This window comes from Gracilinanus agilis, chromosome 2 (genome assembly GCF_016433145.1).
Source record: "Gracilinanus agilis isolate LMUSP501 chromosome 2, AgileGrace, whole genome shotgun sequence".
Lineage (NCBI taxonomy): Eukaryota > Metazoa > Chordata > Mammalia > Didelphimorphia > Didelphidae > Gracilinanus > Gracilinanus agilis.
Genome location: NC_058131.1, coordinates 625,379,171 through 625,394,820, shown reverse-complemented (window position 1 = coordinate 625,394,820; position 15,650 = coordinate 625,379,171). Strand labels below are relative to the sequence as shown.

General features: G+C 33.8%; 1 protein-coding gene across 1 annotated transcript in view; it reads right to left on the bottom strand.

The window, feature by feature from the left end:
- NHLRC2 (NHL repeat containing 2) overlaps positions 1–15,650 on the bottom strand; it is a 59,381-nt gene that overhangs the window by 23,154 nt on the left and 20,577 nt on the right. Inside the window, exons 4-6 of the mRNA XM_044665596.1 lie at positions 14,285–14,406; positions 11,503–11,632; positions 4,676–4,769 (exon numbers count right to left, since the gene is read on the bottom strand). Of these exons, the coding sequence (XP_044521531.1) occupies positions 4,676–4,769; positions 11,503–11,632; positions 14,285–14,406 (346 nt within the window). The remainder of the gene's footprint in view (positions 1–4,675; positions 4,770–11,502; positions 11,633–14,284; positions 14,407–15,650) is intronic.

The following is a 15,650-nucleotide window of genomic DNA, read 5'->3' as shown; positions in this document are numbered from 1 at the left end:
CCTGTGCAGACCAAAGCGCAGCAGTGGAAGCAGCCTCAAAGGCTACTGAAGGAACCTGGGGCAGAGGGGCAGACCGGGAACTACCAGGAGGCCTGACCCCGAGGACAAGGAGACCAGAGCCCGGAGCTTGTAAGGCGCAGGCAGACCCGGAGTGCAAAGACAAAGCTGAAAAGGGGCGGGGCTAACAATGCCAGCAATAAGGAAGTCCAGAAGAAAAAGACCATCAAGAGAAACTCTGGAACACTGGACAACTTGTACACAGAGAAAATCCAGACAACAGAGGAGGGAAAACAAAAATCCAAACCTCCCCCAAAAAATGAAAGCTGGTCACAAGCTATGGAAGAGTTTAAAAATGAAATGTTGAGGAAGATGGAAGAAATCTGGCAAGAAAATAACAGTTTAAAAGGCAGAATTTCACAATTGGAAAGTGAGACAAGTCAACTGAAGACCAAAAATGACCAGATTGAAAAGGAAAACCAAAACATTAGAGCCGAAAACCAAAACATTAAAGCCGAAAACCAGTCCTTAAAGGCTAGAATCGAACATTTAGAAACCAATGATCTCTCAAGACAACAAGAACAAATAAAACAAAGTCAAAAGACTGATAAAATAGAAGGAAACATGAAATATCTCAATGAGAGAGTGACAGACCAAGAAAACCGGTCTAGAAGAGACAACTTGAGAATCATTGGTATTCCAGAAAAGGCAGAAATTAATAGAAACTTGGACTCCATACTTAAAGAAATTATTCAGCAAAATTGCCCTGAAGTTCTACAACAAGAAGGCAATATAGACATTGAAAGGATCCATAGAACACCCTCTACACTGGACCCAGAAAAGTCAACACCCAGAAATATAATAGCGAAATTGAAGAGCTTTCAAGTTAAAGAAAAAATCTTACAAGAAGCCAGAAAGAGACAATTCAAATATCAAGGAGCACCAATAAGGATCACACAGGATCTGGCAGCCTCCACGCTAAAAGACCGAAAGGCTTGGAATACAATATTCAGAAAGGCAAGAGAGCTGGGCCTTCAGCCACGAATCAACTACCCAGTGAAACTAACCATATACTTTCAGGGGAAAGTATGGGCATTCAACAAAATTGAAGAATTCCAAGGTTTTGCACAAAAGAGATCGGGACTAAATGGAAAGTTTGACACTCAACCACAAATATCAAGAGAAAGATGAAAAGGTAAATAAGAAACAGAGGGAAAAGAAAGAAAACTCATAGTCTTTTAAGCTTGACTCTTTAAGGGCATAAATAAGATCTAATTATCTGTATTACTAGGTGGAGAAATGCTATGTATAATTCTCTGTAGTGAACTCTATACACTATTATAATATTCATTATTATAGCAACCAGAAGAATAATTCATAGGGAGAGGACAGGATACTAAATGGTCTAAGAAGACATGGGGGGTGGGAAAGAGGGGAGGAATAGTAGGGGACACCAAGAAAAATCCGAGTAAATAAGAAAAATAAGATATGGGCGTGGGAAGGGGAGGGGATGAATAATATCATAAGAAGGAGAGGAAGAGAGCATAATCAAACCTTATTCTCAGTGTAATCAACCCGGAGAAGGAAGAGTAGCCTTATTATCCATCCGGATAAAAAACTCTATCTAACCCTACTGAGAAAGTCAGAAGGGATAAACCAAAGGGAGCAGGGGAGTGGGGAGGCCAAAAAAGGGAGGGGAGAAGAAGGAGGAGGGAATTCATTTGGCCTTTAAAAAAAACAAAAAGAGGGGAACAACAAGGGTGGGGGCAGAAAGGGAAGTCAATCAAGGGAGGGGATAAGGGATACCAGCTTAAAGCAAACCACTGGTGTAAAAGAAAATAGTGTAATAAGAAGGAGTGGGTCTAGGGGAGGATACAAAAATGTCAGTGAATACACAACTAACAATTGTAACTCTGAATGTGAATGGGATGAACTCACTCAAAAACGGAAGCAAATAGCAGAGTGGATCAGAAACCAAAATCCTACCATAGGCTGTCTACAAGAAACACATATGAGGTGGGTAGACACACACAAGTTCAAGGTTAAGGGTATGAGCAAAATCTTTTGGGCATCAAATGAGAAAAAGAAGGCAGGAGTGGCTATCATGACCTCTGACAAAGCCAAAGTAAAAATAGATATGATTAAAAAAGACAGGGAAGGTCATTACATCCTGATTAAAGGCAGTATAAACAATGAGGAAATAACACTGCTCAATATATATGCACCAAGTGGTATAGCATCCAAATTCATAAAGGAGAAATTGGCAGAGCTCAAGAAGGAAATAGATAGTAAAACCATAATAGTGGGAGATCTAAATATTCCTCTTTCAGATCTAGATAAATCAAACCAAAAAATAAATAAGAAAGAGGTAAGAGAGATGAATGAAGTCCTAGAAAAATTAGATTTAATTGATATGTGGAGAAAAATAGATAGGGACAAAAAGGAATACACCTTCTTTTCAGCTGCACATGGTACATTTACAAAGATTGACCATGTAATAGGGCATAGAATCATGGCAAACAAATGCAAAAGAGCAGATATAATAAATGTAACCTTCTCAGATCATAATGTGATAAAAATAATAATCAGTAAGGGCACCTGGACAGGCAAGTCAAAAACCAATTGGAAATTAAACAATATGATTCTTTAAAACCAAATTGTCAAAGAAGAAATCATAGAAACAATCAACAATTTCACTGAAGAGAATGACAATGATGAGACATCCTACCAAACTTTGTGGGATGCAGCCAAGGCAGTACTCAGGGGGAAATTTATATCCTTGAGTGCATATATTAACAAATTAAGGAGGGCAGAGATTAATGAATTGGGCATGCAACTCAAAAAATTAGAAAGCGAACAAATAAAAAACCCCCAGATGAAAACTAAATTAGAAATACTAAAAATTAAGGGAGAAATTAATAAAACTGAAAGTAAAAGAACTATTGAATTAATAAATAAGACTAGAAGCTGGTATTTTGAAAAAACAGATAAAATAGACAAAGTACTAGTCAATCTAATAAGAAAAAGGAAAGAAGAAAACCAAATTGACAGTATTAGAGATGAAAAGGGAGACCTCACCTATAATGAAGGGGAAATTAAGGCAATCATTAAGACTTACATGCCTGAAGAGGAGGGTCCCCTTAATGGATCTTGGTCAAGGTGTCAACCAATCACATTTTACCATTATATTTAGTTGATCCTCCAGTAAGGATCATGCTAAAAAACACACTCTAGCCTCATAGTTAAGCTCATCTACTTTTTGTTCCTTTTGTACCCTGAATCAATGCTAAGTTTACAAATATCAAAAAAAAAAAAGAATAGAAAAGCAGAAGAAAACATATTATTTATCACTTGTTTATATAGTTAATGGGGAGATTAAGCAGTAGCACCCAGGCTGTGTCTAAAGACCTGAGGAATGAAGCTGGGATTTTGGAAAAGGAGTGGGAGTTTGACCAAGCTGTAGGAAAGGAGGAGTATTATAGGCTGTGTGGTCCAGGTTTTGCCATATACCCAAGGAGCTGTCAGTGTGGGATAGCACTGAGAAGGAGATTTTGCAAGGAAACATCGTGACCTAGGTTGAGGATAGGACTGGGTTATCTGTTGGTGGACAACAGGCCAATCTACCTTACTCCCTGGAGTCTGTTTTGGATTAACTGGCTGCTTTTGAACTTGTTCCTGTTACATCTGTGACCAACTTGGAGCATCTCTGAATTTGTACTGTGAGAAACCCTCTTCAGCCCTCTTAGTCTAGGTAGTGAATAGCTCAGTTAGTTAAAACTTTAGTCTAGTTAACTTTTAGGTTAGTCTGTTAGCATAGAAACACCATTCTCCCTATTTCCCTTAGTCATTACCATTAAACGCAATTTTGTTAGCACTTCCTGTCTCCTCTTAGTTATAAGAACCCACTACATTGGTTTTTCCCTGGTTGGCAGTTTGTTAGTTACAAGTCAACTGACATTCCTGAAACTCATATCCCCATTTGGTTTACCTGTGTTCCCTGTCTGTCCTTCCCTTGTGAGGAGTGAGTGTGTCCTCAGTTTATTATTTTTCCCCATTCCCAGTATCACCTTTTTCAATGGGTACATGAGTTTTACCTTTACCTTTTAGTTTCCCTGGTTTACTTCACAACACAGCTCAAACTGCAGCTCTCTTCTGCTGCTTCCCCATATCTCTTTCCTCACACAACCTCCATTTAGAAAAGTATGATCTGAAGTCAAGGATAGGTTTTTGGGGTTCTTTCTTTGTACTTAAGAATTTAGCACAAAACCTGGCACACAGTAAGAGCTTAATAAATGCTTGCTGATTTAGTCAATTCACTTTTTAACCATAACCAAGCATAAAAGCTGTATCTGTAGGTGGTAGGTGCTGAACTAATAATCTCATACCTTCTATTATTTATATCCTATTCCACTGATAAATATTAGGTGGACTTTGTTACAATAGCATTTATCCTATTATTTTACTGTGGATAACTTGAATTAAAATGCAATAAAAACAAAGTAGTACATTAAATAACTTATTTTCCAGTGGTTAAAAACTGCTTTAGCAGTCTAATGCTCTCTGGTTGTTCAAAAAACATTAAGTGCCTATGATATATGAGGCACTACATTCTGATACTGTCATAGGATTTTATGTGAGAAGATTTCTTAATCATTTAACGAGATACTCTGTAGCTTACCTTTTCTTTGGTAGTCTCCCATCATCCAACATAAGTGCCCAGATTTGATGAATCCCTGCCATAGCAATCCATAGAACATCATCTCCAGAGACTCCTGAAAATTTAAGAAAATAAAAAGGTAGAATATATTTCTTGAAAATAAAAGTAATTTGATTGCTTAATGGTTTCAAATAAAGAGAGTACACTAACATGTTTTTTAGGCTCCCCAATTTAACTTGGATAGAGGGATATAAACTGTTGGAAAATTTACTTTATAACTTCCACATGAGACACATTTTTTAAGACATTTTATTTCATATTATACCGGTTTGTAACATTTATAAAGTATCCTAAGAAATAATGTCACTCCATATCTCTAATCATAGTCTTAAAAAATTAGATTTATTTCATTTGTAGAGAAAATAGGTTAATTTCTGTCAAGAACATTTGGCATTGGAATAAAACTAGACAAACACCAAAACTTTATATCTCAACAATGTGATCTTTGAACAATTTCCAAGGATAGACCTTTGTCCTTTAATAGGTCAAGCAACATGTATTCTCTTGAGTTGGATTTTAGGCTTAGAAACTCATTCAAGAATGTATTTGAAAATAAATTATTTCTAATAATTAGTTGTATCAACAATATTATAATAAACCATCTATGTTAGAGAACTTAGTAAAAGAGAAGAAAAGGTTATACTGTTTTTTTCCCCAACTAAAGATAAATTCAAGTAAATAATTTTCCATTATTCCATTTTCTAACTTTTAATAGCAGGCCCACATCTATTCTTTAATATGAAATCTAAGTCAATTTATTTTTAAAAATTCAAAATGACAAAGTAACCTATTTCTAAAAAGCACTTTCCTTAGGAAGCAATTATTTTATTTTTTTTTTAAACCCTTACCTTCCATCTTGGAGTCAATACTGTGTATTGGCTCCAAGGCAGAAGAGTGGTAAGGGTAGGCAATGGGGGTCAAGTGACTTGCCCAGGGTCACACAGCTGGGAAGTGTTTGAGGTCAGATTTGAACCTAGGACCTCCCATCTATAGGCCTGGTTCTCAATCCACTGAGCTACCCAGCTGCCCCCTTTAAGAAGCATCTAAATAAGTAATACTTGTAAATCCATTCTGAGGCTGTTTTCAAAAGTAATTTAAATGGAAATTTTCACACTGAGGTAAACTGGTCTTCATTTATCAACATATAACTTTGTAAATAATCAAGGTTTTGATTCCATAATGAATTCTTAAAATTATAATTTCCTGGAATTAAATATATATATAGATATCATATATATGTATATCACATTAAATTCATATATTATCAACCATTGAAGTGATATCACACATAAAAAGGATCATCATTCCCACCTAGGACCTGTCTGGGTTGGTGAATATATCCTATGGCCCATATTACTTTGCTTAATGCAGACATGCTTCACTTTCCACCTCAGTCATCTTCTTGTCATCCATTCAGCTTTCTAATGTAACCCTCCAGACCACTGGTCTCTGCCATTTCCCCTGCTTTTGAACTCTTTAAGCTGCCAAAGACCATATGGTCTATGCTCTGGAACTCCTGCCCTAAGGTCTACACTGTACTGTAGTCCTAAGTGTGTTACATAGCTCAAAATAAAGAACAAGTGGCAGCCATGCTTTAAATTTCACTTCTTGCCATCTATCCTGTGTGGAAATGTACCCCTTTCCCTCAATCCTCTTCCAGCATTGGAACCATAATTAAATGAATATTGCTACTGTTAAAGGAAAGACAGATCTATAACCTCTCTTATGGCTCCCTTCACCCTCTTTTAACTTTTGCAAACCATAACACTGCATCCTTGGCTATTACTTGCTTCCTTTCCTTCCTTCCTTTTTTCCTTCCTTCCATTCCTGTTAGAATGTAAACTCCTTGAGGGTAGATGCTATTTCACTTCTGTATTTGTATCCAGTGACTACATAATAAATGTTTAACAAATGTTTTTCCATTCATTCAATTTATCTTCCAACCAAATCAAACCTAGTTAGGTGATAATAATTTTTTGTTATGCTTGAAAATAATATTTAAAATTGAAGGTGGAAATAAAATTAATCAAAGTTTTCACCTAACAATAAAAGAAAACTAAAGAAATGAAAAAAATATGTAAAAAGAAACTAATATGCCATCCTCTAAAACTTCCTGAAAAAATATAGTTGGAATGAAAAAAAAATCTTTTATTTAAACCACAGGAAGAAGTCAGATTGTATACAATTAATGACTATTCTTACTTAGTTATTGATTATTGACCATAAATTTAGGGGATCAATAATGTGCTGCATGAAATCCTAATTTTCCAGAATATCAAAAATTTCATATTTAAAGTTTCTAAATATTTTAAGCTCACCTTTCAACTTCTATGAAACTACTAGTTGCTAAACTTATTCTCATTAATTTAACAAATTTACAAAACACCTGAATAAGTATTTTGAGAGAAATGTAGAACACAGGATCTTTCTCTTTAGATGATAATTTCAAGGATGGTCTTAATATAATAAATACCCTGATTATAATTAGTACCTAGGTTATATTTAAAAAGTTCTCAGTTCTTATATGTTTAGCTTTTTGCTGGCCCTATTCCAGTTTTGAAAATTCTAGAAGATATATTTAAATCTTTGAAAATATAATAAAATATTTTTTTTACTAAATGACAAATCTTATTTTGAGTTTTATTTCTTTGCCATGCCACGGGTACTATCAAGGAATGAAATGACCAAAAATAAAGCAGAAATATATAGTAAAAATAAAGAGCAGAGAAAATGAAGAGAGTTAATAAATAATTTCTCAGTAATCAAAATATGACATACTTCTGGACAATGGCTTGATTTCATATAGTGATTTTTCTCCCTCATGGTAGTCTAAAACTCCTTATAGAAACACATTCCCTATTCTCATCTTTCCAAAAGGAAAGACAAAATTTATTTTGAAAATGCAGTTACTTCTAAGGCACAATATAGTGGTTCTTTAAAAGAGAAACAAGATGAAAAACAGCACATGATGGTGCAGAAATTTTAACTGCTTTACTTCTCTCTTATTTAGTTCAAATCCAATGATGGCATGATGGGATACCTTTCCTAAAACTGAAAAACTTTAGTACCTCACTCAAATTAGAAATTAAAAGGAGAAATCTTTATGGAATAGATTCAGATATCCTAATTATTTAAAAAGTGACAGAATCATCAGAAATTTAGGATGATCTTATTTTTAAGATACTAATTTCATAAAAAATTCAATTCAACACACATTAAATATATGCCATTTGCAAAGCATTAGAAATATTAAACTTAAAATGTAATTGTGAAGAGAGAAAATGTGCACACAAATAACTACAATACAAAGAGAGAGCAGAAAGCATGCAGAGCAATTTGAAGTAGGAGAAAACACTTAAAATTGTGGAGTAGATGGGAATCAAGAAAGGATTCATAGAGATGATGGTACTTGAGTTGGACCTTAAAGAAAGAAGGGAACTTCAAGAAGTAGAGGCTGGGGAAGGGCAGGGATGCAGGAAATTGTTCATTCTAGTTATGGAGATTGCTGGGAGCAAAGGTATAGAGATGGTAAATGAAAAGCTATGAGGGGTATGGGAGAAAAAAAGGGTCAGAGATGACTTTAAAGTAATAAGTTTAGTGGTTAAGACATATTGAATTTAATGGAATATCCAGCAGGCAGTTGAAAATCAGAACTAGTACTTAGGGGCAGAGAATGAGGCTGAGGTTATATATTTATCAACTCCCTGTATTAAAGCCAGGAGAGTGGATGAAAAGGGAGAGATAAAGGATCAAGAATAGAACTTTTAGGGATATTCACATAAAGGGGGGAAGAAAGATGAAGAGTCAGAAAAGAATTCAGGAGCGACTAAGGAGCTAGGAAAACCATGAAAGTACAGAATCATAAAACTACTAGCAAAGAAGGGTATTATGTAGGATGAGGTGAGAACAAAGGTCATAGGACTTGGAGATGAAATCATTAGTGTCCTTGCTGATAGCAGTTTTGGGAACCCTGTGAAAAATGAAGACAGGCTGTCAATATAGGGAGGATAGAGTGGATGATGACAAAAGTGCAGTTAAAAGAAGAGGCACAATAATAATGTGAGTTGCTAAGCAGGTCAAGAAAAGTCCTCCTTTTGACCCCAGAATGGGGAAATCTTCATGTATATGTATATGAAACATATGGATAATTTTTATTTTTTTATTTAAAAATTTACTTTATTTTATTTTTATTTATTTTATTTTAAGTCTTCCCTGAAATATACCAGAAACTGTAGAAAGCAGAAAAAAAATTATTCATTGATATAGCCTATTTTCTTCTTGACCCCCACAAACCAAAAAGTTGTATTTTTTAATATATCATTTTATTATTTTTGCAAGCTAAAGATATGTAATTTCCCATCTAGCTTACAAGAAGTGTCTCAAAACATGATAACAGCACAAACTGTGAAATGGCATATGGAATAGCAGATAATAGTAAAATATTGATTAGCTACTTATCACCATTTCTCTTTAGAAGAAAGGATTACCCAATATCACAAAGATCTTAATTAGCACTGATAGAGGGCTGACAAGTACAGTTACCTGGAATGCATTTTGAAATTGGCAAATATTTCTGGAGCAATATGTCTCTGTGGCAATGGGAGCTCAGAAAGGTTCTTGCAATGAGATATCCATCACAGTCTAAATCTGAATATGCTATTACGCCCCTGTGCTACAGGAATTGAGAGCTATTCCTATTTAATTCTTTACTTTTTTCAGCTCTTCTCTACTTTATTGACAAGTATGATGGATTCTTATGCTAACTTCCAAATGGAAAAAAAGTAGATTATTCTGGATCTTGAATACATACATATATTTTATATATTAATTGTTTTCAATTTAGGTAGTTACTTTAAATGATCAAAACACTGTTATTGAAAAAGCTATTTTATTTAGTCCTCATTTTTAAAAAGCATGAATATATTGATCTGTAGAAACAATATATACTTTTGTTGATGTATCAAATTCTATATCAATAGCCATCTAGATAGTGTACCTAAAAGCTGTTACCAGGACCTTAATATGTGATGATGAACACAAATTCTATTTTATTTTACTAGTATTTTGTTTTCCCTAAATTAAAGAAATAGCTTGGTGAAAATAAGAGTTTCTCAAAGCTTAAGTATGAAATATTAAATCTCATATAATTTTACTCAATAAATAATCATATATTTGCCTCATAGCATTATATTTATTCTCACAGAAAATCTACATTATCTGGATAACTTAAAAAAATAAGTATACTTCACTTGATATTTATGGTACATTAATGGAAATGACAGAATAGTAACAGCATATTATCTAAACAGATAACTTCACATATCGTAGATTATCTGAATAGTACGCTAAATTAGTTGAATCTCAACCATTAAAGGTCATATAAGTACTTTTAACCTACTCTCTGAAGAGAATACTGATTAAAGGGTCAAAAAGGTTAATGGGATATGGGTACATTATCCTCTATGCAAAAGGTTCAAATTCAGGTAACAGCAAAATCCATCCAAAGACAGTTGTTGACCTGTAGGACACGAATCTTTCAGGTTAATATTCACTGTACAAGCTAAATTGAAGACTAAAGACATATTTTAAAAATCTGACATAAATGCAATGAGACAAACAATTTGTATTTACAAAACACTTTTATAGTTCTGTGATATGCTAATCATACTTTTAAAAATAAAGAAAAGATCATGGACCAGGTGGCCATTAAAAAAAAAATCACCACGTATAAAAAGTCAAAATTTCTATTTAAAGTCCAAATGTAATGATATCACACATATGCTCAATTACTTAGAAATGCACATGTTCTTAATTTCTTTTAAAATTTAAATATTTCAAATATAAATGATAGTTGTTTTTTACATTACTCTGAAGAAATAAATAAGTATTTCAAAAATCTTGTTAACTAGCAGATTAGCTATAAGACAGCAAAGGAAAGTAATAAATGTTGGAGGGGATTTGGCAAAATTGGGACATCAATGCATTGCTGGTGAAGTTGTGAATTGATCCAACCATTCTGGATGGCAATTTGGAACTATGCCCAAAGGGCTTTAAAAGACTATCTGCCCTTTTAAACTACTGGGTTTATACCCCAAAGAGATCATTAAAAAAAAAAAAAAAGACTTGTACAAAAATATTTATAGCTGCACTCTTTGTGGTGGGAAGAAATTGGAAAATGAAGGGATGGCCTTTGATTGGGGAATGGCTGAAGAAATTGTGGTATCTGATGGTGATGGAATCCTCAAAGGAATAATGAACTGGAGGAATTCCATGTGAACTGGAATGACCTCCGGGAATTGATACAGAGTGAAAGGAGCAGAACCAGGAGAACATTGTACACAGAGAATGATACACTGTGGCACAATTGAATGTAATGGACTTCTCTACTAGCAGCAATGCAATGATCCAGGACAACTCTAAGGGACTTATGAGAAAGATGCTATCCATATCCAGAGGAAGAACTGTGGGAGCAGAAATGCAGAAGAAAAACAACTGCTTGATCACATGACTGGGAATGTTGACTCTAAGCAATCACCCTAATGCAAATAGTAATAATATAGAAATAGGACATATGTAAAACCCAGTGGAATTACTTGTTGGCTATGGAGGGGGATAGGGGGAAGGGAGGAAAGAAAACATGAGTCATGTAACCATGGAAAAATATTCTAAATCAATTAAATAAAAATTTTCAACCAAAAAAATAAATAAATCTTGTTAAAAAAGACAAATTCCTTTATGTACATAAGTAGACTTTGATTGATAATAATGCTCAAAATAAGAAAATTTACCTGATGTTCCAAAAACAACATCCCAAGGTGAACTGATGGGCTGTTCCTCTCCTTTTGCACCACCCTCTTTATCCGTGCCCTGTATTCCAATGCCAGCCACTGTGCTCACCATTTCAGTTTCTAGGTCAATCTATTAAAAATTAAGTCTGTAATTAATATGGTTCATTATATTTTCCACCTTTCCTCTGGATAAAAGAATCTTAATAGAAAATGTAGAATGAATACTATTCAGTGTTATATAACCTAGGAAGCCAGACAGTACAGTGAATAGAAGGCTGGGCCTAGAGCCAAGAAGACCTGAGTTCAAATCCAACCTCAGATTATTTACCCAGGCAAGTAGCTTAACTTCTTTCTGCCTCAGTTTCCTCAACTATAAAATGGGGATCACAAGCACAACTACCTCACAGGGTTTTTATGAAGATAAAATATGCTATCTCTAAAGTGCTTAGTAGAGTGCCTGTCACATAATAGATACTTAATAAACATTTGTTTGCTTCTCCTTTCCCATACCCCAAAAATTATATATGAGGCTCCTATTATTGCTTGATTGAGGCTTATATGCTCTACAAATGCTCTGTTCCTCTTCTATCCTCCTTCCCATTATCCAAATAATGCATCTTGACATCCTCAAAGCAGATGTTCTTAACCTCAGTTCCATGAACTAAAAAAAAAAATAAATCTGATAACTTTATTTCAACATATTTGGTTTCCAAATACAAATACAAAAAATACAAATACAAAAGGAGTTCATGACACAAAAAAAGGTTAAGAATGCTCTAAGGCACCAATATTTGAGAAGAAATTAAGATTTTAAAACTTACTTTAAATCAAAATACTTAGTGCCTGTTAAAAACCATTACACATTGAATATAAGTTGCTAATTCTATTCAGGAAGCATAAAACTTTATATTTTATTCCTTAAAATTTCAATATTACACATTACAAAAATTCTTATTTCTTCTTTTTTTCTGAGCTTTTTAAAATAACATTTAAAATTCCCTACTTACTCTTAGGAGTATAATAAAAGGAAACTAAAATGAGCTTGGAACTGATTCAAGGAATAATAAAGCTACTCCTTGTATAGATTCTAAACAAATTGAGAGAATGGAAAAAGTTCACAAAAACTACAATTTGTCATGATGTCATAAGCTCTTCTTCAGCATCAAGTGGTTTTTAAACATAAAATGATTAATATTGTAGCAGCCATTAAGTTTTAATGCAGAAATGGCCAATGTTGAAACTTTGAAAAGGAAAAGAGTCTATGAATTCATACTTAAACCTCTAAAAACTATATATATATTTGAGAAAAGTCAGATTTCACAAAGTTCTGCTCTTAAGCACCTATCACAGCATGGTAGTAAATCATAAATTCCAAGTTCTTGAGGACTAAGCCAGCAAATCACAGGACCTACTAGATTCTTCTATAGTATGATCCTAGAAACAGATGATGTTTGCTTTCCAAATATTAGAATAGTTAAATGGGGAAAGGGTTATTATCAGCAGGCTGATCACCTGATGAGTTCTTTGGTTGGGGCAAAAGAACAAAAGAAAACTATAAAATGGTCTTTAAGCCTCTGTAACCCCTTTCCTACTTCTACAGTAATAGTTGCAGAGGGAAGAAAATGGGGCAGATGAATGATATTGCAAAGTTTCTAGCCTCTCTATAAATATTAACTTAACTAGTGGTACTCTAAATGTTAGCTAAGCATCACTTAAGCACCTACTCTATGCCCTACTGGAATAACCAGGATAGAGGTCTCAGACTCAAAAGGAGCCTGAAGTTCTGTCGCTCTAAAACTCAGCTGTTGAGATGACTGGGTTCAAAAGCTGTCTTCTGGAACTTCCAGGCAGGGACATCTCATTCTGTTCCTGGGATCAGAGCCACATAGCTGATTGTTCACTTGTATACTTATTCTTTCCTAGGACTCTTGACCACTCCCTGCCTTAGAATGAGACTTCTAGGTGCAGGTCCATTCCTAGGTCTGCCCTGGATCTCTGATCTGGAACTGGGTAGGTAGTTAGTAGCAGAGCTGCCAGTTTACTGTTGTTCCTAACATGAGCTCTCAGTGATTCAGTATAAATCTGGGACCTCATCTTGCCCTGATGCACAACCTTGTCCTTTTTCAGTTCCTGGTATTAGAATGTTCTACAGAACACGATCCTGGATAAACTCCCATTCTAAGTGTCCACAGGACTTCTTTGTCTCTCTAAGAGAACCTGCACTGGAAAAAAATGTCTCATTCTGATTTTTTCTTGGATTTTTTGGTCAGGAATTCTAGAGCCTTTTCCAGATCTTTTGGGAGAAGGTGTGTTGAAGGAAGTAGGCTATACTTCTTCCTCCTATTCAATAATCCTGGCTCCAATCTTGATCAGTCCTAATTTGGCCTCCTAAAACTACATAATATAATTCTAACATTATTCTAAAGAAAGTCCCTCAAATATTTAAATTCAGTTAATCTATCCCCTTAAGTATTCTCTTTTCCAACCTAAACATTCCCAAATTCATTCTGCTGTTGCTCATATCGCATAGCCTGCAAATCTTTGTTATGCCTTTTTAATGTCCCTCAAAATGGGAAGCTTTGAAGGAACACAATCTAGATAAAGCCCGAATAGGTTCAATACAGTAGGATTATTTTCAGAAAGATGGAAATGACAAGGACACATTTAAAATTTATAATCATTTCTTTGAATCTAAAATAATAAAGCAGCAAGTGGAAAATAAGGTTTATATAATTTTGAATATTTAAAGTGGCATATGATAATTTAAAAACTGAACAATTACCTTTCTTATCAAATGATTTTCTGTATCTGCTACATATATGATGTTATTCTTTATGGACACACCTTGAGGAGAATTGAAAGTTGACTCTAAAAATGTCCCATCTTTACTTCCACTGTTGGGACCTAAAATACAAGTCAGTTAATAAAATCTTTATAATCAAAATAGGAACAAGATAAAAAGGGAATGTCACTTTTTAAAAAATTTTAGGAGATTTGAATATTCCTGTAATTTATTTTTACATTTCTCAAAAATCTTTAATGATATACACTTACATCTAACAAGATAAACTTTTTTAACCTATATCTTCTGACTTCAATGCATACACAGTAAGTTCTTTCCCAAGAAACTTTTAAAATAAAATCTTTTGTGAGCATTACTGAATTTTCTTATTATTGTCTTAGATTACAAACACATTTTCAAGGTAACTGTAAGTCTTAGATCTTATGTAGTGAAAGAATAAGCCCCCAAATAATAAAATTACTCTGCTGATGACAAGAAGGGATTTTGCATTTGAGGGGAAGCAAAACAAAAAAAATTTAGAGTGAACTATATCTTAAAGGACAGATCAAATGATTACGTTCTCATGGTCCTAAAATTTCTTTGGGGCTTCTGCATTAACTCATGTGCCCTAAGGATGACACTGATACACTAGGACCATGAATTAAAAGATTAAGGCTTACAAGTGATCATTTCTTTGCTTAGCAAAAGGATCTCATTTTCACAGATACAGATTTTGAGTAGTACATGATTTTTTGAAATCTTTTTTTTGAAAACTCTTTTTAACTTTTGGATTCAAGTTATGATGAATATATTACTATTATGAACATTAAGAAATTCCAAGAAGTTTTTGATCAACTGAAATCATTCATCCCTGCTTCTGTATACAACGGATATTGAAAAAAAGAAATTACCAAAGTGATAGTAATATCACATTGTTATATTATAACAAAATTAGCATGGAATAATGGATAAAAATATTTGCTGCAAATATTTTGTAGCTCTTGTTAAACAGCTGGCAAATAATTAGCAAATGTGCATACTTTGTTAATTTATTGACAATGAAAAAAATTAATTTTCTTTGCTAGAATTTAGCCTTATTAAAGGAGTAAACAAAAACAAGTCAGTGAGTCTTTATTAAGCACCTATTATGTACAAGACACTATTAATTATTTAGATTTTCACATCTTATAAATATGAAGTTCTAGATTCCATTATAACATTCTAACAAGATAAAATAATATTTTAATGGGTGCTAGGATTACTAAATAGCCTCTGCCTTCAGAGGGTTCACATTTTATGGAGGAAGATAGTATGTTCTTAAATAAGTGAATAAAAAATATACACAAAACAAATACAAGGTAATGGG